This window comes from Mercenaria mercenaria, chromosome 6, assembly GCF_021730395.1.
Source record: "Mercenaria mercenaria strain notata chromosome 6, MADL_Memer_1, whole genome shotgun sequence".
NCBI lineage: Eukaryota > Metazoa > Mollusca > Bivalvia > Venerida > Veneridae > Mercenaria > Mercenaria mercenaria.
In genome coordinates, this window is record NC_069366.1 from 77,985,969 (window position 1) to 78,010,061 (window position 24,093).

The 24,093-nt window shown below is 35.0% G+C and overlaps 2 protein-coding genes across 5 annotated transcripts in view; one reads left to right on the forward strand and one right to left on the reverse strand.

Moving 5' to 3' along the window:
* The window catches only part of LOC128557871 (GDP-mannose 4,6 dehydratase-like), a 77,931-nt gene that overhangs the window by 30,234 nt on the left and 23,604 nt on the right, over nt 1-24,093 (reverse strand). Inside the window, exons 1-6 of one of the 3 annotated variants that reach the window (XM_053546395.1) lie at nt 14,920-14,992; nt 14,307-14,575; nt 6,158-6,202; nt 5,469-5,556; nt 3,008-3,117; nt 1,230-1,422 (exon numbers count right to left, since the gene is read on the reverse strand). In XM_053546395.1, the coding sequence (XP_053402370.1) occupies nt 1,230-1,422; nt 3,008-3,117; nt 5,469-5,556; nt 6,158-6,202; nt 14,307-14,372 (502 nt within the window). In that variant the 5' untranslated portion in view covers nt 14,373-14,575; nt 14,920-14,992. Of the gene's footprint in view, nt 1-1,229; nt 1,423-3,007; nt 3,118-5,468; nt 5,557-6,157; nt 6,203-14,306; nt 14,576-14,919; nt 14,993-24,093 lie in introns of those variants that run through there. The other 2 variants (XM_053546396.1, XM_053546397.1) reach the window with 2 other exon arrangements.
* On the forward strand, nt 15,947-20,585 carry LOC123549154 (uncharacterized). 2 transcript variants are annotated; one of them, XM_053546398.1, is made up of 2 exons: nt 15,947-16,898; nt 20,397-20,585. In XM_053546398.1, exon 1 carries the CDS (start codon nt 15,990-15,992, stop codon nt 16,878-16,880), a length of 891 nt encoding a protein of 296 aa, XP_053402373.1. In that variant the 5' UTR covers nt 15,947-15,989; the 3' UTR covers nt 16,881-16,898; nt 20,397-20,585. The 2 variants fall into 2 exon arrangements, with proteins under 2 accessions (XP_053402373.1, XP_053402374.1); XM_053546399.1 differs by having other exon boundaries at nt 15,947-16,894.

Here is a 24,093-nt window from a genome sequence, read left to right on the forward strand (position 1 = left end):
ATATGTATGTTTTTGACAACACAGAAAATGACGTCACTCGACCTTCAGCTATATCCGGAAGTAAATAAAATGTATGCGCGTGGACTTCTTTTTTTTTTTTTTTTTTTTTTTTGCTATTGGGGAGCCAATTTTCAGCATTTTATTACGAATTGAAATTACCTGGGCTTTAGTACAGCATGTTAGCTTTTAATCTATGAAAAAATATTTGAGCTCTGGATAAACACAAATCCCACAGGGGTCCGTAACGGACCAAGGGTACATTGATAATTTTGGAACTTCATCAAATCGCTGAAAATGTCATTTTTGATGTTGTCCGAGTGTCAGTGTATGCCTCAGATGTAAGATATAACCATATTTGAGAGCTGCAGACCTAGACATTTCAGAAATATTTTAAAATAAGTTTCGTGTAATAAATAATGTTTCTACGGAAGCGCGAAAGGGCCATCAGACGCTAATACGTTTTAGTATGTTAAGGCTGCGGAAAGGATATACCACCCCCCAAACTTCGTTTTGTGGGGGTATAATAATTTTCAAAGCTATATGCCTTTAAATGATAGCATGCAAAACTTTAACCAAAGTGTGACGCCGACGCCAGGGTCAGTAGAACTTCTTTGAATAGTCATGCTAAAACGAGCTATGTTTAGTGTTTCCATAATAACTATAAGATAAGTGTAATTTTAAGACAAACAGAACAAAGCACATAACTGTTTAATTTAGAACGATATGATAACTTTTGTGTTTGCAGTTTGTTTAATGTAACATACATCAACATCTCTGCCCCTGGATAAAGATTGCATGTAAAGCCGTCCTTGTTACAGGTACAGAGTCGTCAACATTTACAGGTAATTAGAGGTGTTAAAACATCCATAAAAATTAATACAGACTGATCTTTATGGTAGACAGTCTTAAGGTAATGCTTTATGATGTGTAACTTTTATTACACCCGACTTATTAAAAAGCCGAAACAAGCAGATTGGCTTTTTACAATTTCATGGAATTAAAACCTCCCGAATATTATTTAACATTTAAAATTCCAAAATTAATTAATTCTGACCCAGCAAAAACATGTGCTTTTACAGTAATGAAAAAACTTCAGTACCTGATTGACTGTTTCTTAGCCCAAATTTATAATGACTATACAGCATTCTTAAGACTGCTCTTCAAACTCTGTTTTATAATTCTGGGGTCAGGTATTGGAAAAATGAAGCAAGTTACAAAGTAAATTTTACCGTATGGAGATCTTGGATAAAATTGTGTGGTTTCTTTCTGCGGGATTTCTTGAACTTTTCCAAACATTTCACTTGTTGATGCCTGGTAGAACTTCACCTGGTCTGACATACCACAAGTCCTGATTGCATCAAGTAGTCGTAACGTACCTAGAGCATCTACGTTTGCTGTGTACTCTGCTAACTCAAAGGATACCTGTAAAAGTTAAAAGACTTGAGCATGTCAAAGTCTGCAGTAATAAGTTATTAATACCCTCTCCCATAAGTGGAGTCCTTGACAGTGTGTTGGCTTTAAGGTTTAGAGTATGGTCTTTGTCTGTCACCAAGATCTTGATGGTTCTGACCTGACATATTTGTAACACATCTCATTATGATTAACATAACAAGAGCACCGCCTTGCGGGTGCTGACGCTCATCTGATTTTTATGTATAATAGAAAAATTGTCCTACCCATGATTTTCTAAGTCCAAAAAGGGCCATAATTCTTGCAAAAAGCAGGATGGAGTTATGTTTCTTGATGTACAGAGTCAGCTTATAATGGTGAACAATTGTTGCAAGTTTCAAAGCAATAACTTTGACAGTTTAGGAGAAAAGTTTACCTAAACATAAAACTTAACCAATAAATCTGATTTTTTCCAAGTCCAAAAGGGGCCATAATTCTTGCAAAAAGCAGGACAGAGTTATGTTATTTGCTGTACAGGGTCAGCTATTGATGGTGAACAAGTGTTGCAAGTTTCAAAGCAATACCTTTGATAGTTTAGAAAAGCTGACCTAAACATAAAACTTAACCAGGCAACGCTGACGCCGACACTGATCAAGTGATGACAATAACTCATTTTTTTTCAAAAAATCAGATGAGCTAAATATGTGTGTAAAGTTCTATTGGAAGACCTCAAATTGATTAAATGCAGTTGCTATGAAAGTGCTTTGGACTTGCAAACAAACTACCTTATTTACTAATGGAAGTTTGATTATTCTATGCCTCCCTTGGTGAACATAAAAATGTGAAGCTATGATGAACAAGAGCTATGACAGGGAAATGTGTACTATGGTTTGGAACACACATACAAATTTCGATATGGCAGTGACATCCTATCCACTACCTACCTGGCTCTGTAATCTATAAATAAGCAAAAAATGAAAAGCTGCAGTATATAAAGTTATCATTAATTTATAATATTGCATTTTTGAATCAAGTATTTGTTTTGGTTCATATAACTTGATTAATTCATACAATCTTGTATATAGAGAGAATTTTATTCAGAGTAACAGCTGGTGACATTATATCAAATCAGCATTAACTATTGTTTTATATTTGATTTAAACAATAAACCATATATATTTACATTATTGACTGGTGTTTTCGTTTGATTGGCCTGGCCACAAGGTAACCGGAGACCAGTCTATAAATATTACATTTCCACTATTCAATAATCAAGACTGTACTTGAAACAGCCAATCATATCCTAGTTTGCAAGATACAGATATAGCTAAGAATGCAACTGCAGTTACCAGACTGGTCACAAAATAACCTTGAACCATGACAGCAGACTGTGATCCAGTCACAAGATAGCAATAGAGAGTTCAATACCACTACTCCTCCATCAAACTTTTTTTTCATGTACATTCCTGAGTACGAGTGCTTTCCATTCTTCATACAAAAGAACCTCATCTTTTGGGTAACTAGGAGCAATTTAAATTTAAAACACATACATGCACATGCACACATGTGCCCCGCCCCCCACCCCAATGCAACCACACACACTTTTTCCGCACCATACCTTGACATGACTTTGTGCTCCTAGATTATATATCTCTGAAGGTCGTACTTGACTTATAATCTTCACCAAACAAGTGCTGTCTGTTAGGTCACCATAATGTAAATGCATAGCTGAAATAGAAATAATTGAACAAAGTTTACTTTAAAACCATAACAAAGCAAAAATAAAGTTCCTTAAAATCATCATAAAATGTAAATAAAATGTCAGTTTGCATTTTGAATCTTTCTTAAATACAATTTTGTAAAATCGTTATAACTATCTGTTTCCGGCCAGTTTAGCTCAGTAGGAAGAGGACAGACCCATAGATTGCTTGGTTGTGAGTTTGATTCCCAAGTGGGTCATACACAGTCAAACCTGTGTTCCGCAACCAGTCAAAGAAAAAGATCAAACTGGTTGTTTATGACAGGTGACCACTTAACACAGGTAGTGATTTTTCAGAAGTACAAATGTTTTCTACAGAAAGTATAATATACATCTATAAAATGTGGCCAAAGTGTCAATAATGTTCTATGGGATTTCTGAATGGTAGATATTTCTCAAATTTTTAGACAAACAAAAAAAACCCAAAAAGGTATAATTGATTTCATTATCTTGACTACAAGTTAGAAGTAGAAAAAAATATAGTCTGACCATTAAATGAGAAAATGCATTTGGCTGCTGACCCCCACATAGAACAGGTTGCAGTAATTTGAAGGAAATATTTCAGCGAGAATTCAAATTTGACCTGAAGTGTGACCTTGACCTTGAACTAAGTGACCTGGGTCACAGACTCTGCACATTGTACTGATGAGGTAAACAACTGATGCTGGTACATGTATTATGAAAATCTTTCAAACGGAGCAGACACAAACTTAAGCTATCTGACATTTGACCTCAAAGTATGACCTTGATCTTGGATCAAGTGACCTGCTTTGTCCATTCTGCATGTCGTCTTGATGAGGTTAACAACTGATAATAGTTCTATGAAAATCTTCTAAGAGGTTAGTGACATTAAGTTATGTTATGTGACCTTTAACCTCGAAGTGTAACCTTTCACTTTAAACCTCGTGACCTAGGTTGTGTTCTTTGCACATCATCTCGGTCAGGTAAAGAAATGATTTTAGTTTTATGAAAATCTTCCAAACTATTTAGAAAAAATTCAGTTTTAAGACACAGTGACAATTATGGTCATACTATTGCCTTTCCAGTTTAACCTATGCGACCCCAACTGCCATTATGTCAATCATGGGCAAGCAAATTTGACAAGCTAGCTAAATACTTTCTTTGCATTACAAGGCCAGAAGCTATGATGGAAAGTTTGTTCTGTTGGGTTTCAAGTCACATGGACACAAATGTAGGTCATATGGAGACTTTATCATCTTTTTTATGGTGGAGAAGGATCACACACGTTTTAGAACTAGCACCTTGGTAGTACCATCAACTAGTGATGGGCTGACAATCGGCGACAATCGAATAATCGTCGGCGTTGCATTCATGATGGCGATCGCCGACTGCACTTTTCTCTGACCAATTAATTACTTGGCATCCTAAACGGATAATTTAGTTGTTTCTGACCTTTTTGGTTCTGGTATTCACGGTTCTTTGGTGCAATTACGCCAAGGGAAACTACTCTACGTAAAAATGGCTTCCTCCAAAGTCTCGACAGAAATTGAGGTCGTCTGTGATCATCCAGATTTTAGAAGATATATGGCTTATACAAAATTAAACAGGGAAAACCATCAACCTAAACTATTGACATTAGTATGGCAGTATGCATAGCATGCCGTAAGACTTAGGCAAGCATATTAGCAAAGGTAACTTGATGATTTCATTTTTCTATCCTTCAAGTTTTTAGCTAAGAATTAATAAACCGTTGATACTTTTTTTTTGCTCCAAATAATTTAACAACACAATATCACAGGATAAGTCCCTGGTGAAATTAAGACGAGTACCTGATTTGAAGTTTACTATCTTCACAAATATTTCACTTTTATGCTGTTAACTTACTTGTGTTTATGAAGGGATACAATAGAAATGGGATATTTGATGTCTGTGAAGTTCATTTCTTAAGAAATGACATAAAAACATACACTGTAAGGTGAACTTATAGATATGCAACTAGAGTAACCGATTATCCAATTATATCCGATTAATCGAATCGGTTGGCTTGTCCGATTATGCCGATTAATCGGTTGGCAAATCTAACCGATTTGCCCATCACTACCATCAACTTTCCGTAAGCCAGCTTGATGGCTTCCACACAGTCATCAAAAACAAGCTACACTCCAAGCAAGATTTCAAACCCACACCCACACCACTAGGAGCAAGTAATTCAAAGACAGCATCCTTAAATATTGAGTCATGGAGGCACTGTCAGTGAAAGTGATTCAAATTTAGCAGTCCTAGGACCACTAACCTAGGCAAACAGCCATTCTAGAAGGATATTTCCCTAATCAATGGAAATGTAGTACAGTTAACTTACATCCACCACTATGTGCTGCCTTATTGGTATATAAATGTTCTATTCTTCCTGTATTAAATGAACTTGACCTCCTTATAATACCATGTACCTGAAAGACAAGAAGGAATATTTCATACTTATAAAGTCACATGCCTCCAGATTAAGAAGAAATATTTAATTGGAAACTGACACAGTTAAAAACTGACTCAAGTACCAATGACACAGCACTCTGGTTCCCTGTCTTTTTTCTTGTATTTTCCACATTTGGTTGCCCAAAACCATAGATAACTTGAGAATTCTTAGTATTCATCCCCTTGTCACCTTAACCCTTAAATTTCTGTAATGAACTTGTCCGTCTTTCAATTTGGACAGTACCATTAACTGTGAAAAGGGGTGTTTACCAAAAGGATACTGAGTGAATAGCGAACAGTGCAGATGTGCATGGATGTGCAGGCCGATCATGATCTACACTGGTTGCAAAGGCAGAATCAATATCCAACATGAAAAAGGTTAAGTGATGTGTGTTTTTTCTGTATTTTGTCTCCATCCATGTCAAACAAAAGGGATAACAATTTAATGGAAAGTTTAACATCACTCAACATAGTTTTCTAACATAGCCAGTGAATGTATGCAATGTCATGCTCTTCTTGATTTGAATTTGAACCTATATCATTAAATTTTGAAAGAAGGTAGAATCGTAACACTCTTACCTCGTAACCTTTCTTGATCAGTAACTCTGCCAAATATGATCCATCCTGCAAAGTGAGAAAATAATTGTCATTAATCAAACATTTCAAGGACTCATTTTTGTTTATACTAATTTATTTGAGCTCAATTGTGATGAAAGCTTAAAGCTTATTTGAACCACTCACGATTCCGCTTCCTGGAAAGACCAGGTTGAGCAGCCTACACCTTAACCATTATACCACTGCTCCCGCTAAAGGCTAATACAAAATAAGTAAGGGCTTATGTTAAGCTTATATGAAGCTTTAAGATGACAAGGCTAAACATCACAGAAACTGACATTTACTTGCAAAGAAGTGTATTCTCCTGATATAGCTTTGCCGATCTACTTGTACATTGTGTATATTTTAAATCATTTGCTTAAAACTGAATGAAAATTGTAGTCGCACTTTGGTCTTTATAGTATATTTCTCGATTCAAATTATTTCACTTAATGAGAATTTCATAACGTTATGCAGCAAGAAGTAAAATAAAATGGAACTTTATATCCTGTGCATCTTTCTAACGTCACAACACGTCTGACGTCATGTTCGTTTATGTGCGTCTGTTTCCCACGCTGAGATTAAAAATTGTTGCAAAATGCATATCTCAACGTAATTAAGCATAAAATAAAAAGAAAATTTGTTTGTTCTTCATGAATATAGAATATCTCACCTCAAAGTGAGAAAATCTTTAATATTTTCACTCACGCTATGCGCTCATGAAAATATTTGAACAGAACTTTCAACACCCCTATGTATTTCATACCAAAATGAAAACTACAAAACCATTATTCATTCCTTAAATAGTGGCCAATTCGGAACAATGCAGATTCCCTGCATTTGCTTATATGCACTACAATATAAAGTAGCTGATTTTCTGCCAAGTATGGAGGAGGTGAGTCGCCAAGACACAACACAGTATCACAACACTGCAACAAATAAGCTATTTTGACAAGTTGTCACATCTTTCATGTCTGTCAGCACGTAACTTGATATATTTCATGAGAAATAATGACAAAATTTTAATGCAGTTTGACTTGGCAAATTTACTTTGATGTGAACATATAAACAAATCTACACCCTAGTCAACCACAATAAAATTGTTACAACTGGTACATATGACTTGTAATACTGCATTTATGAATTGCATGTATTCATATATATTTCAACGCTTCAATGAACTTTCTTATAATCTCCAACTGCTTTTCTGATAATCATGATGATTTAGTTCGATTTTTGACATCATATCAATTTTATGTAAATTACACTATCACGGCTATGCCATTAGAATATTTTCATATAGACTACGATTTCTGAAAACGTGCTTTGAAAAGAAATTTAACGGCAGATGAACACAGTTACTGATTGTAAAGAAATACTCACAATAAAATATATAGGTGTGTAGCCTATAGATATGGGCGAAATATATTATCATGCATATTATGACTTCAATAATTTTTATAATCTTTTGGATGAAAGGTGTGGTAAAAATTATTCACTTCACTTGAATTTGACCAAACAAATTATTCATTCATACGATGTCGCAACTTGATTTCACTACTGAAGGTGGACATGTCATGATATAATCTGCAGATATAGAAATATTTACAAGGATGTTACTTTCACTAATATTCGTACAAATCAAAGTGACACACAAATTCAAAACTTTCATGAATTAAAAAAACATTATTCTCAAATAATCTGCAAACCAACAGTGAAAACTTTCTTATTTCTCACTCTGACCCACAAATTTAAAAAATTAAAACATGAATGAAAAAAACACAATCTCCATTAGTATGAACAACTTCGTGTGATAACTTTCATATTTCTCAATAATGTAAAAAAGTATGCTCAGATTATGCAACTGCAAAATAAAACTGACTTGAAAATAACCAAATCTACAGAAATAAGAACAAGACCAATTAAGGCTTTAAAAATATTATTTTTTGTGTGTTTAAACAGATATAAAACCAAATTGTTACACTTATTACAAAAATAAGTTGTTTTCTTTCCAGAATATCAGAAAACCAAAATAAACATCAGGCTATTGATCTTTTCAACATCTAAACTGAACTGCCAAAAACCTGCCCATATTAACCCTTACCATGCTGGAAACGACTGATTCTGCCTCTGCGACCAGTGTAGATCATGATCAGCCTGCACATCCATGCAGTCTGATCATGATCTGCACTGTTCACAATTCAGTCAGTATCATTTTGGTAAGCACCCCTTTTAACAGTTAATGGTACTGTCCAAATTGGAAGAGGGACAAGTTCATTATAGAAATTTAGCATGGTTAGGGTTAAATTGTAATTCACCTTCTGATCGAATAAATCAGTTTTAGTTATAATACAATGCTATTTTTGAAATCTGAAATTGAAATTGGAGAAATAAATTATATATAATAATTCTAACAACTTCTTTAAACATAAAATTATCAACGTTTCAGGCCTGTTGAAACTTAAGACAATCTGTTGCACTCCATACACTCACATATAATATTTACACTGTACAAATATAAAATCCTGATTCTAGTGTTTAATATTACATACCTGACAATTATTATTGTATACAGAGTAAAAAAAAAACGTTTACAAATTTAAGGTGATTAAGTAGAAGAGTGAGCCTGACATTAAAGACAGCCAAAGGTGGGGGAATCTGATGTCAGGTAGTGTCGCCATTAAATGCAACAAGTATTGCCATGATGGTCCTGTATTTACCTATTGATCAACTGATGTCTTTCTTCACCCATTATAAACAACAACTGTACCAAACCTAGACTTCATAAAGATAAACATTCTGACCAAGTGTCATGTAGATCAGGGCACCAGTTCAATATTAGACCTTTATCACGGACACGGACATGGACATGTAAATGTAAACGTACTCTGTACTTCGGTCAAATTTGGGGGGTTTTCTCAAACATGTTTTAAGAATCATGGTAACTTGTTGTACTTTAAAAGTGTGTATTGAGAATATGTATAATCATAATTATAACGCATTTTTTAAAATAATTCTGTAGAGGGAAAGTTTAACCCTGCAAAGTTGCATGCTGTATATTCTTACAAAAAACACTGACCTTTGACGTATTTGTAATTGTTTGAAAAAGGATGGGATATTCTAAAATAATTAAAAGATACACAAGGCATTGAAAAAGAAAGGAATATGAATAGAAATTACAAAAATAACTGACGGTTGGTATAGGAGTGTAACAGGGAGATTTAAGGGTCTGGGTGTGTTTGGGAGAATACTAAAATTTTAGAAGAACATAAAACTTATTTATTTGTTGTCTCATGTTTTGGTGGTCAGGGTGTAAGAGTCAGTGGGATTGAGGTAAAAGGATACTTAGAAACAATATCAGCTATAAGACGGTCTGAAAACACCGGATCTACGTACTTTTGATGGCTAGTAAGGTTAGTTGAGGAAAATGCTAATGATACTTCCGAGGAGGCTCTAAGTAGTAAAAAAAGACTACTTTCTGTAACAATTTGGAACCTTATTTCAGTTAAACGTGCGATATAGTTCTAATCGTAAAAAACTGTAACTTACATTTATGAAGGTCGATTTTCAGAGGTTTACTGTTTTACGTTAGTACTTTTGGGTAGTGATATAGAGTCTGTTCAAAACGAAAGTTAAGTTTTGCAGTATATTTCGTTCGAAATAGTACCTATCTATTTGAAAAGCTTACTTTATTACAAAATAAATAATGTGGTTTACTGTTTGTTTTTACTTATCTATTTACACTTTTGGGATGAAACCATTGCCACTTGTACAGACATAAAGAGTTGGAGCATATGAGATATTTACCCTTTAACAAGATCAATCCTTAAGAAATGATTCTTTTTGATTATAGGGACTGTAGTTAAGAAGGCATTGAGGAGGTTGACCTAAACATTTAACCAACACTCTTACAAATTATGAGGTTTAATGATTATAGGGAAATTTAGAAGGTGGCCAACTTTGACCCGAGAGCAAAGAGCAACACCGAAACCGACGTCAGCGTGGGTTCAATATAGCCATCCTTATTCGCTTAAATTGATTTAGCTCAATTACTGCAGTTCTGTAAATAACAAAGAGATATTACGATAAAACTTTGATTATAGGTAGCTTTCCATATATGGGGTAACTGCAGCTAATTTCAACTTGTTTGTTACTAAAAAATAGAAACAAAGGTTTTCGGTCAATAACTAAAGTTTGGAATGACATATTGTCACCAAAATTGAGAAAAAACATGGTTATAAAGAAAACAGCTTGTGATTGCATTACAGCTGTTTGGGTCAAAGTCCTGTATCTAAATTAATACATAATGTTCTGCCATAAACTATATTTATTTGAGTGAAGAGACCTAGCCATGGGCAATTTGAGTTGCGGTCAGAATTTTTTTTACCTATAAAAGAAACAGCTACCGTCCAATGAATTTAGTTCAGAATGTAATTTTTGTCACTACGATGAAATTTGTTTTAATTGCGTTGCTTGCTGATAGACTGGTAAAATAATTCTGAAAAATTTACAAAATTGAAAAAAGGTATTTTATCAAATGACAGACAATAAATAAAATTACGGGTATTAAACTGAACATGATATTTTATCATCAGATGTATGTATACGTAGATATAAAGTCTTCGTCTGTGTTCTCCTTGGAGACAAGATTTATTCACAGCAGAGGATAACACTGCCAAGAATTATAAAGATATGCTGTGCCTTGTTAACTTGGCGAAAACTTTAAGATTAATGTCTTAAAAATAAAACGAATCCCTGTGGTTACGTGTTTCAATTTTTGTGTTTTGACTGGTCAGTCATGTAAACAAACAAGTGTATACCAGGGAATAAGGTAATGTTTGTCCATTCTGATGGGTCAGTCATGTAAACAAACCTAAGAAGTGACTTTTTTTTCAAAATCGATTTTTTTTACTGCATTTACAGTATTTGATTAAACGTTTTAACAAAATTTTCTACATTTTAAGTGTATCATTTTATGTACGATGAAATGGGAGCATCTCATTTACACAAAAGTTACTTATTAATAAATAAAGTATCACTATTCATATGTTTTTTCGTCTGATATTTTGGTGGAACTAAGATTTCTTGAAAGAAATGTGATTAGATATACAGGTTTCAATTTATGGAAGGCCGTACACACTATAATGTTATAATGGAAGTCTATGGGAAAACAATTGGTGGTCTCTAACCTAGAGAATATCACCTCTGTACAGTAAACAAGGTTTTCTATGATCTGACATTCTGAATATGCTTCTGACCCAGATTAAAGTTTTGAAACTGAATTAGATTTCATTTCTTTATACAGTTGTTTGTTTCTTTTTCTTTTTGATGCGTTTATCGTCCCACCAACAAAGTTGTAGGTCATATAGCAAACTTCCAGCTTTTCATGCAGGTGCCCCTCCAGGCATTATTTCATCACAGTGGGAAACTTAGATAAAACCAATGACCTTCTATAAGCCAGCTTGATGGCTTTCCCACATGTAGAATTCTGATTTAAGTCAGAGACCTTATAACCACTCAGCTACAGAGGCCCCATATTTATAAAGATTATTCAACTCAGATTTAATGTAAATCAGGTAAAAATATGCGGCCTATACAGTATTAATTAACTAAGTTTTTATATATTTAACTTGACCAAATGATCTAGTCTTTACCCCTAGATGACCCAGTTTCAGAATTTACCTATTCTTTGTAGACACAAATATTCTGACTAAGTTTCAAGTAGATAAGACAGAAAATGTAACTTGTTTTGAAGAGAAAACAAGAGTGCAAGAATGTCACAATATACGCCCGTCACAGCAAATTTCTTTACTCTAGCACCTGTATTTGCAAATGGAATTTTAACTTTGTGGTTGTTTAGTAATAACTAAGTGTTTTGTTTTTCTAAGTCCACAAAAAAACTCCTTACCAGGTAGAGATACCTTAAAATACACCTAAAATTGGAAAGTAACATCTATGTTGTACCACAGAAAAGTGGTCTTGGTTTTTCCCTACGGTCAATTATAAAACAGTTACAATATAAGTTATTTATAGTAACAACTAAGGGAAGTTAATCTTAAAAAAAAAAAAAAAAAAAAAAAAATCAAAAAAAAAATTGTAAGTCCTCACAAAACTCTTTACCAGGTAGAGACTGGTCAAAATACACCTCAAAATTGGATGTAGCATGCATATTGTACTACAGAAATGTGGTCTCGATTTTTCCCTATGACTAGTAATGAAAAAGTTACAATATAAGCTATTTATAGTAACAACAAAGGGAAGTAATTCGAAAGAAGGGAACTGCGCATGACACTTCGTCTCATGATGGTGTATAATTGTGTCAAGTTACATCAAAATCCCTCCATGCATGAAGAAGAAATGCTTCGGACAAAGTCATTCTTGTATCTGACCTTTGGCCTCTAAGTGTGACCTTGACCTTAAACCTAGGGACCTGGTTCTTGCGCATGACACTACGTCTCGTGGTGGTGAACATTTGTGCCAAGTTATATCAAAATCCCTCTATGCATGAAGAAGACATGCTCCGGACAAGGTTTTCATTCTTGTATCCTTTGACCTCTAAGTGTGACCTTGACCTAAGACCTACAGACCTGGTTCTTGCGCATGACACTCCGCCTCATGGTGGTGAACATTTGTGCCAAGTTATATCAAAATCCCTCTATGCATGAAGAAGAAATGCTCCAGACAAAGTTTTCATTCTTGTATCCTTTGACCTCTAAGTGTGACCTTGACCTTAGACCTAGGGACCTGGTTTTTGCGCATGACACTCCTTCTCATCATGATGAACAATTGTGCCAACTTTCATCAAAATCCCTCTATGCATGAAGAAGATATGCTCCGGACAAAGTCATTCTTGAATTTGACCTTTGACCTCCAAGTGTGACCTTGACCTTAGACCTAGGGACCTGGTTCTTGCGCATGACACTCCGTCTCATGATGGTGAACAACTGTGCCAAGTTTCATCAAAATCCCTTCATGCATGTAGAAGATATGCTCCGGACAAGGTCTGTGGACGCCGCCCGCCCGCCCGCCCGCCCGCCAACCCGCCCGCCCGCCCGCCCGCCAGGGGCGTTCCCATAATACGTCCCGTTTTTCAAACGGGCGTATAAAAATGTATGCTTCCCAAAGGATTAAATTTCAATCAAAGGGCCTTTACTCTGTGAAAAATAATCCTGTAAAACTGTAATATCTGTATAATATGCCACTGGTAATTGCTATGTTTCATTCAAATCTAACCAATAGTATAAGAGTAGTCCAGGCAACTTTCACTCAGAAAAGAAAATGGCCATATATGCATTACTCTGAAATAAATGAGTTATTACATGATGCCAATGATATGCACAACTAAACCAACAACTGATGTGAAGTTTTATCAAAATCTGACCAGCTGTTTAGGGGACGTGCTGACAAGTTTTTGACTTCCAGCCACTCAGTGAACATCTATATAGGCTTTTTGTAGAACATATTTGGTATAAGTCCCTGACTTAGCTCAATAGAGAGAGCGCAGATCTACGGATCATGAGTCATGAGTTTGATCCTCAGGCGAGGCACATGTTCTGTGTGATGATTTGATAAAAGATGCCATGTCTGAAATCATTCGTCCATTCATATGGAGAAGTTGGCAGTTACTTGCAGAGGACAGGTTTGTACTGGTACAAAATCCAGGAACACTGGTTCGGATAACTGCCCGCCATTACAAAACTGAAATACTGTTGAAAAACAATGTTAAACACAAAACAAACAAAACATTTTGTATTAGATGTGCTGAAAAGAGTTTTTATTTAGACTAAAAGGGCCATAACTCAATGGAAAACAATCCAACACTAAAATAAGAAAAATATGCACAACAAGGGTTTCTTTCAAATACCACAAACAAAATACTAGTAGGAGACATATTCTGGGAAAAAATTTACAAAGAAATACCATTAAAGGGGCAATTTCTATTAAATAAATACACCAGCCCTGTGATCTAAGAAGAACCTGCTAAAGATATGCAAAACTGAACTTCACACCAATCATTGTTGTAAAATTTACTGAAAATCTGACAAATGGTGCACAGATGCGCAGACAGGATTTTGCGACTCCCAGACAGACTTATAAATATAAAATAAAAACAATACGCTCGTCACATACATACCTGTCCTGTTAGACCCGTAATCAAAGCAATTTTTCTATCATCCATTTCCTTTTGTCCACAAGACATTTTTTCTCACTTAAGTTTCTTTTTAAATCAATCTGAATCAATCAATCTGACATGCAGTTTAGTCCCGGAACTTTATAACGTTATCAGCTGTACTTGTATATGGTAGCACTGATGAAAATGAGAACGCTTGTACACGTATATATAATCAACTGATAGTCCTATTGTTAGGGATCCTATATCATTCCGTGTATTCCTTTCTTTATCTATAAATATTAATAGAAACTCCAATAAAATCAATTAATCCAACATCTGTTCATATAATGTTTTTTTCCATATGTATATATGCGTTTTTCAATACATAAACAGGTACGCCAGTTTCAACTTGTATATATTTATTGATCCTATTCAGTTTGCACAAGATATGAGATATGATTTATATTACAAAAAAAAAAATCTCAAAACGGAGCCTATTTTAACATAAAACTTCACATGTAGAGATATTTATTTATCACCATCAGTTTGCATTAGATATAAATTATTATATCATTTCTACAACAAAAATCATAGAAACATGTCAATTTGAACATGAAATTGACACGTATTATACCTGAGGACAAATTTTCATATTCTGTCAAAAACGGTAATTACACCCCTAATACAAGTTTGTTGGTCATTACTGTAAACTCAAGATCTAACAACACGCATGACTGATAACTTATAGAATTTTGTAGTTTATTTTACCTTAAACTAGATTTTTACCTCTGTCTTACAGATAACAGCTCATTTTTAACTACGTGAGTACCTTTAACGACTTAAAATAAGAAATGTCAAAGATTGTGTTACTGTGCCTAAAAGCTTCAAATTATGTATAAAATTTAAAGAATTTATTCAGCTCATTTGAAAATGTGTATGTTCACGTATTGATAAAATTATAACTGCAGTTATCAGACATTGCGAATCTATTGGACAGACATTATTTTCATAAAGCCTTTGGCTTTCGCATGTATATATGGCATTCCTTCCAGGACGTAATATTGGTGACCGCTCTTGAAAGAAATAAATTACTACCGTCTAACCCATAGTTCACACGCATGCGCACGATGCCGGAAACAGAGAACAGCTGATCATATCCTTTCCGGCGTCGTGACTGGTGGCACGCTTTTTAAGTGTATCGTATAACGCTGGTGTTTTGGGGTTGTATTGTCGCGAGTTTGCGGTTTGAAATGTCTGACCCTGATTCGTTGTCACTCTCTGACGATGGAGAGTCCTTTTCGGGATTCAGTGACTTCGAGGACGATGGTAAAATTAGATCGGTTGTAAGTAAACCTACCCCACTCACTTCTGTTATTGTGTTAGATGAAACGCCTTCGGGCTCTAAAGATTTAGAGACAAGTGGGAATTGTAAAGCTAAATCTTCGGATATAAGTTCAGATAAAGCTAAATCTTCGGATAAAGCTAAGGGAAAAAAGTTGGTAGGTAAAAGCAAGAAGTCTTCGGACTCTTTGTGTTAAAAGTAAAACTAAAAAAGGTAAAAAACAGAAGTCTAAAAATGCTGAAATTGACTTTTCTACTATGACTCAGAAAGACATTGATAGTCTTAGGACTTTACTGGGTATTAATCAGGAGACTTCGGCTCCTGATTCAGAAGAACATGTTTTTGGTAGAGAATTGCAGAATATGCCCAATATTCATGTCGAGGTGAATCCCGACGATATTTCTGACTATGAATACCCAGAAGGGACACAATATGATAATGTGAATACAAATACAGATGTAAACAAGCAGTTTTCAAATGCTTTATTTAATGACTCGTGTAATAGTGATCCTGATGATGGTGTCTGGGAATTACCTAAATTAAAAATACCAGAGAAAGGCAAGGCTGTTTCAGATACTTTAGCAAAACTGATTAATGTTTCTTGTACGCAACAGTGTGATATAGACTCATTGTTAGCAAAGTATAAAATTCCTGAGAATTGTGAGATGGTTAACCCTCCATTAGTTAACCAAGAAATTTGGAAGATTTTGGACAAGAAGGCCCATGGGCAGGATAAAATTCTTGTTGATATTCAGAATTTGGCAGCCATAGGTTTTGCACCAATTATCAGATTAGCAGAAGTTTTCAAAGGACAGATATCATGTAATTCTGAAGTTAAGTCGTTGTTGTCAGATGCTCTTACAGTTCTAGGACAAATACAGTATAATTTATCTGTCCAAAGACGATATATGATCAGACCTGCACTTAAGAGGAAGTATGCTGCATTGTGTCATATGTCAATGCCAATCACTACAAAACTTTTTGGCGATGACATATCTAAGGAAGTAAAGAACTGTGAATCTTTTGCATATCTTTGTAGAGACTCTGTCAGAGGTACAGGCTTTGTAAGAAGTAGTAATCGGAGCAGATTTCCACGTAGAAGTTACGGTGGTTCTTATGGTTATCAGGCACATCCTAGTAGATACCAGCCATATCCGCAGAGAGGGCAACAGTATAGACCATATTCTGCTAGGTCTAGGCCTGCAAGAAAGGCTCCAGTGGCAACAGTTACAGCCCCAAACGGGCAGGAATAAATGCAACATCTTGTGTAGGTAAACTTAAGTTTTATATTAATACATGGAAAAAGTTCACAAATGATAGGTGGATTTTAGAGGCTATTTCAGGTTATAGAATTGAGTTTGAGCAACAGCCGTTTCAAGATAGGGTACCCAATGAAATTCCTTTTAATCAAGAACACAAGTCAATTGTTGATAATGAAGTCCAGGAATTATTAAATAAAGGTGCTATTGTTGAATCATTTCCAGAGCAAGGTGAATTCATTTCAACTATATTTATTGTTCCAAAACCGAATGGGAAATTTAGACCAGTGATAAACTTGAAGTATTTGAATAAATTTATTCCTTACAATCACTTCAAACAAGAAACTTTTAACATTGTGTTAGATCTCATTCAAGAAAGGGACTTCTTTACAAAAATTGATTTGACGGATGCTTACTTTCATGTGCCTATTCATCCAAGTTCAAGAAAATATTTAAAGTTTTAGTGGAATGGAGCTTATTATCAGTTTGTTTGTTTACCATTTGGAATTAAGATAGCTCCTTTTTTGTTTACAAAAATTTTGAAACCAGTATATGCTTGGTTTAGACAACAAGACATTAGATGTAGTTTCTACTTGGATGATTCTTTGAACATGAATCAAGAAAAGGATGTCTGTCAAACTAATTCTGTAACTATTACAAATACCTTGCAATCTCTAGGGTTTACTCTAAATGAAAAGAAATCTGTTCTTGTCCCAACACAGAGAATAGTGTTTTTTGGGTTTGTGCTTGATTCTGTTGAGTTCAAGGTCTATCTGACTGACGAAAAGGTGCAGAAAATACTAACCAAAGCCAAAAATTTGTTAGGGAAAGATGTAGTGGTGGTTCGAGAACTGGCTTCCTTTATATAGGACTAGTAATTAGTGCCTTTTATGCAGTATTTGAAGCACCACTACATTATAGATCAATTGAAAGAGATAAAATTACTGGTTTGGGAAATGATACTGATTTTGACAACAAAATATCACTGTCTGAATTATGTAAACAAGACATAGTCTGGTGGATAAATAATGTATATTCAAAAAATGGCAAAAGAATTAGGCCAATTCCAGTTGAATTGATATGTAGAACAGATGCGTCTTTTGAAGGATTTGGATGTGTAGATACTGCATCAGGAAGGCATGCAAATGGTAGGTGGAACCATGATGAGAGGGGACATTCTATAAACTATTTAGAGTTGCTCAGTATTTTTTATGCCCTTCAAACACTGTATAAAGACTGTCAAAACACACACATAGAGGTACAGTCAGATAATGTATCAGCAGTTTCTTACGTGAATGACCTTGGTGGAATGGCGTCTGAACTTATGGATAGTCTTGCCAAGCACATTTGGCAGTGGTGCTTGGTTAGAGATATTCATATATCAGCTGTTCATATTCCAGGTACTGAAAACAGCATTGCAGACTTTTATTCGCGTAATTTTTCAGATTCCACAGAATGGAAATTAAACAAGAGGACCATGATGGTCCTGAATCGCTCACCTATCCCCACATTACCCAGTGTTGAACTGAGTATGACGTCGTTATTTCTATTATTTGACAAAGTGACCTAGTTTTTGAGCACATGTGACCTAGATATCATCAAGATAAAAAATTCTAACCAATTTTCATGAAGATCCATTGAAAAGTATGACCTCCAGAGAGGTCACAAGGTTTTTCTATTATTTGACCTAATGACCTAGTTTTTGAAGGCACGTGACCCACTTTTAAACTTGACCTAGATATCATCAAGGTGAACATTCTCACCAATTTTCATGAAGATCTCGTGAAAAATATGGCCTCTAGAGAGGTCACGAGGTTTTTCTATTTTTCGACCTACTGACCTAGTTTTTGACCGCACATGACCCAGTTACGAATCTGACCTAGATATCATCAAGCTGAACATTCTCACCAATTTTCATGAAGATCCATTGAGAAATATGGCCTCTAGAGACATCACAAGGTTTTTCTATTTTTAGACCTACTGACCTTGTTTTTGGCCGCATGTGACCCAGTTTCATACTTGACCTAGATATCATCAAGATGAACATTCTGACCAATTTTCATGAAGATCTCTTGAAAAATATGGCCTCTAGAGAGGTCACAAGGTTTTTCTATTTTTAGACCTACTGACCTAGTTTTTGACCCCACGTGACCAAGTTTCGAACCTGGCCTAGATATCATCAAGGTGAACATTCTGACCAATTTTCATAAAGATCCCATGAAAAATATGGCCTCTAGAGAGGTCACAAGGTTTTTCTATTTTTAGACCTACTGACCTAGTTTTTGACCCCACGTGACCCAGTTTCAAACTCAACTTAGATATCATCAAGGTGAACATTCTGACCAATTTTCATGAAGATCTAATGAAAAATATGGCCTCTAGAGAGGTCACAAACTTTTTCTATTTTTAGATCCACTGACCTAGTTTTTGGCCCCATGTGACCCAGTTTCGAACTTGACCTAGATATCATCAAGGTGAACATTCTGACCAATTTTCATGAAGATCCATTGAGAAATATGACCTCTGAGAGGTCACAAGGTTTTTCTATTTTTAGACCTACTGACCTAGTTTTTGAACCCACGTGACCCAGTTTCGAACTCGACCTAGATATCATCAAGATGAACATTCTTACCAATTTTCATGAAGATCTCATGAAAAATATGGCCTCTAGAGAGGTCACAAGGTTTTTCTATTTTTAGACCTACTGACCTAGTTTTTGACCCCACGTGACCCAGTTTCAAACTTGACCTAGATATCATCAAGGTGAACATTCTCACCAATTTTCATGAAGATCCATTGAGAAATATGGCCTCTAGAGAGGTCACAAGGTTTTTCTATTTTTAGACCTACTGACCTAGTTTTTGATCCTACGTGACCCAGTTTCGAACTTGACCTAGATATCATCAAGGTGAACATCCTGACCAATTTTCATAAAGATCTCTTGAAAAATATGGCCTCTAGAGAGGTCATAAGGTTTTTCTATTTTTAGATCTACTGACCTAGTTTTTGACCGCACATGACCCAGTTTCGAACTTGACCTAGATATCATCAAGATGAATATTCTGACCAACTTTCATAAAGATCCCATGAAAAATGTGACCTCTAGAGTGGTCACAAGCAAAAGTTTACGCACGCACGGACGACAGACGCCACGCGATCACAAAAGCTCACCTTGTCACTTTGTGACAGGTGAGCTAAAAAGGATATATTTGAAAGAATTTGTCATCAATGTTTTGTCCCAGATATTGACCTTTTTGTGTCAAGGTTAAACCATCAACTCGACAGTTTTGTTACATGGTTTCCGGAACCGGGTGCGAAATTTGTCAATGCTTTTTCCCAGTCTTGGGAAAAACTTCAACCTTATTTATTTCCCCCCTTTAATATAGTTGGGAAAGTTTTGAATAAACTGGTACAAGACAAGGTTGACAAAGCTATACTGGTGTTTCCATTTTGGCCTTCACAGGCATGGTTTCCTTTACTTTTGGAAAGTTTGTGTTCTTTTCCAATTAGATTACCAAGGCACAGAGATCTGCTCATGATGTCACACAGCGGAGAAGTACACCCATTGGGAAAGAAACTGAAGATCATCACAGCCATTGTCTCAGGAAAGCACTCCAAAGTAGAGGCCTTTCAGCAGATGTTGCAAAGTTCATCCTTCAATCTTGGGCAGCAGGGACCCGTAAGCAGTACAGATATGCATGGGAAAAATGGTATTTGTGGAATGATATCAGGTTTAGTGATCCCTTTCATTCCTCTGAAGCAACAGTGATTAATTACTTGTATTCTTTGTTCTTGACAGGTAAATCATATTCAGTTATCAACACCCACAAAGTGATGTTATTGCAAACGCTGCCGTTTTTTGGAAATTCATGGTGTGGTAATGTAACTCTGATTACGAGATTTATGAAAAGTGTTTTCTTACAGAAACCACCTAAACCAAAATATTTATTTACATGGGATGTTTCCATTGTGTTACAGTTTTTAAGGTCTCTGATGCCTTTGGATAAACTGTCACTTAAATTGTTGACTTTCAAAGTTGTTGCCTTAGTAGCGTTAGCTACAGCTCCTAGGGCACAGACTCTAATTTCTATGAATTTAGGACAATATGATAAAAGAACAACAGGCAGTTGTTTTTTCATTTTCTAATGTATTGAAAGCTTCTAGAATAGGTCATTCTTTTGTTTTGAAGATTGAACACTTTCAGGATGAATCGTTATGTGCTATGCACACCCTTTTGCATTATATTGACGTTACATCTAAACACAGATTAAGTAGAAGTGTTCTAGTATCATACAAAACTTATAAAGCTGTTTCAAGTAGTACAGTCGCACGTTGGCTAAAAGAAGTACTTAGCTTGTCTGGTATTGACTCTAGTATTTTTAAGGCTCATTCATATAGAGGAGCATCTACGTCTGCCGCTTTTAGCAAAGGATGCTCATTAAAAAACATCTTAGATACGGCTGACTGGAAGACTGATAAAAATTTCAGAAAATTTTATTTTAGGCATGCACTGAGTAAAAATCATATTTCTTTTACAGATGCAGTGTTTAAATAATTTCACATAGCATATATTATTTGTGGAGAATAGGACATTGTGTTGCAGTGGCACAGAGGGGAAGTTTTTATAACGTAGACAGTTTTTGAAATTACTCATTAGTGGTAGTTGAATATTATGTACTTTGTTGTATTATTGATTTCCGAGGGTATTAATAATGATAAATTGGTTGTTTGATTTTATCTGTTTTGTTGCCTTTGAAGATGCCATATATACATGCGAAAGCCAAAGGCTTTATGAAAATAATGTCCCCTCATCCAAGCTTTAGTGTAGGATGAAGGGCATTATTGGAATAAAGCCGGAGGCTGAGCATGTATATACCCTCCCTAACTCTACCTCTTATTGAACAATTTTGTGGGTTTTTCCCCTCCCTTATTTTGATTTCTGCAACAAACAGATGCTTTAAACTATGATCAGCTGTTCTCTGTTTCCGGCGTCGTGCGCATGCGTGTGAACTATGGGTTAGACGGTAGTAATTTATTTCTTTCAAGAGCGGTCACCAATATTACGTCCTGGAAGGAATGCCATATATACATGCTCAGCCTCCGGCTTTATTCCAATAATGCCCTTCATCCTACACTAAAGCTTGGATGAGGGGACATTTAGTTAGACAAAATTTTAATGTATCATTTTTGTGTCTGAGCGGGACTTATAAATCCATACATTTTAGGCAAAAATTAATTTCACCCAAAAAAAGAAAAAAAAGTGAGTACTATGAAAGTGACTAGCGGTAAGAACTTATCAACAAGATTTCTGTAAGATATTCTTATAAATAACCAAAAATATTATGCAGAAGGTAGTAAACTGTTGCAACGCTTTTGAAATAATGCAGAAAATTTGCATTCTTCTTGCATTTTTACATCTGACTTTTTTTTTTCACCCACTATATTATTTTTCAGTGTCATAATTATCTACTATCTATGCCAAACTTGGTAGAAATGAACATGTTGAAAAATTTCACCCGAACTGTGGCTGAGTAGCTTTAATTACACATATAAAGGTTGTTCCAAAAGTTATTGTCTTATAGAAAACAGATTCAGATTTAATTATTTTCGTAAAGTAGATTAATTGTGTAAATGTCTGACATAAATGTCTGACAATAACTGTTTGGGTCTTCTCAAACTATTACTAGAACTGTTCAAAATTTGCCTGACATGTCAGGTTGTCCAGCAACTTTCGTGAAACCAGAGTTATTTTCACTTCATATTTCAGGATATCGGTATTTTCCTCTGTACACAGAATGTGGAGAATTCACTGGCTCATGGTCTTAAGCTCTTTTTTTTTTGTTAGAAAAGTTAGCAGTAACAGTAAATTTTAATGTGGAGATTGACATTCAATAGTTATTGTGTATTTTAAACGACCTGCCGGAGCGGGGTTTCGCGATAGTCCACTGCATTATTGTGCAGGATATGTAGTATATTCGGCAACCTATTCACTGGCCATCTACCTTACACTACTGTCACCACTGTAGCTCTACCTATTTTGCTCGTTTTTTTTAGATTAGTACCATTACTACTGTTTGCAGATCAAATTGCCCTTTCCTCCTTTTTGAAATCGATAGAGTTACTCTTTTACGTCACAAAAACCGTGAAGCTGAAGCTATTTTTGGAGCAATGCTGACAGGTTAACCCCGCCTCATTCATTCACTTTGTGGTGAAACTTTTTTCTTTATCTTGACGTCACACAAAGCGCGTGCTCTGACTCTATCTTTGAAGTATCGCCATACTTGCATACATTGTAAAGTGCAATTAATAAAGAGATAATAGATATATATTGTTTCAAAAGTAGAATATAGAATATTTCAACTACGTTCAAATGAAAACAGCGTTTTTTGTTTCTTATGACAATTATTATCGACGAAATTTCTAACCATGCAAAAGTATACATGGTTTTATAGAAAGGTATCATTGATCATTGACCCTTCAAGCTCCGCAACACTTGTAGAAAATGTAATTGTTATATCCATAAAAACTGATTCATTTGATTTTTTTTAAATTTTATTTTTTGGTGGGGTTTACGTGTAAAACTATGTGAATTTATCTACTATTTTTTTGAAGTCGTTTAAACACTATATCAGTTATTAACATACAGGCAGTTGATAAGCCTTGTCTTCATTCAAGGAAAGAACCAGTTATAGACTCACATAAGTCAAAATAATTCGACGTTTAGTTTGTTTTATATTTGTGAAGGTCACTCTAAAAGGACCAAAATAATTGAGAATAAATCGCAGTACTTATTGGTTTTATCACTTGCACACGCCGATGCTGATTTTATAAAATTTTATCATATAGGAGAGATCGCCGTGACGTCACGCGTTAACATCTGTTTATCTGGTGGTTGGCAAAACAAATGATTTTAACACCGTTTGCGTATTGAATCAGAATTTTTAATTTTTAATAACTTTTTTGCTCATTTATGGATTTTCAAAATTCAAAAAGATTTGAAATACTAACAATCTTCATATTTTTGTATCCAAATATCTTTTTTCAATGAATAACCGTTTTAAATGACATATAATTTTAAAAGCGGCGTAGTGATTTTCACAACCTTTAGAAAAACAGTGTAAGTTAAGCGTTCATAATTAATCCATTTTATTTCGAAATAACAATTAAAAGTAATCAATAAATTGCTTGTTTTATAACCTTTCAATTG

Excerpts from the sequence above, each read along its gene's own strand:
- LOC123549154 (XM_053546398.1), top strand. The coding sequence starts at position 15,990 with ATGCCCAATATTCATGTCGAGGTGAATCCCGACGATATTTCTGACTAT.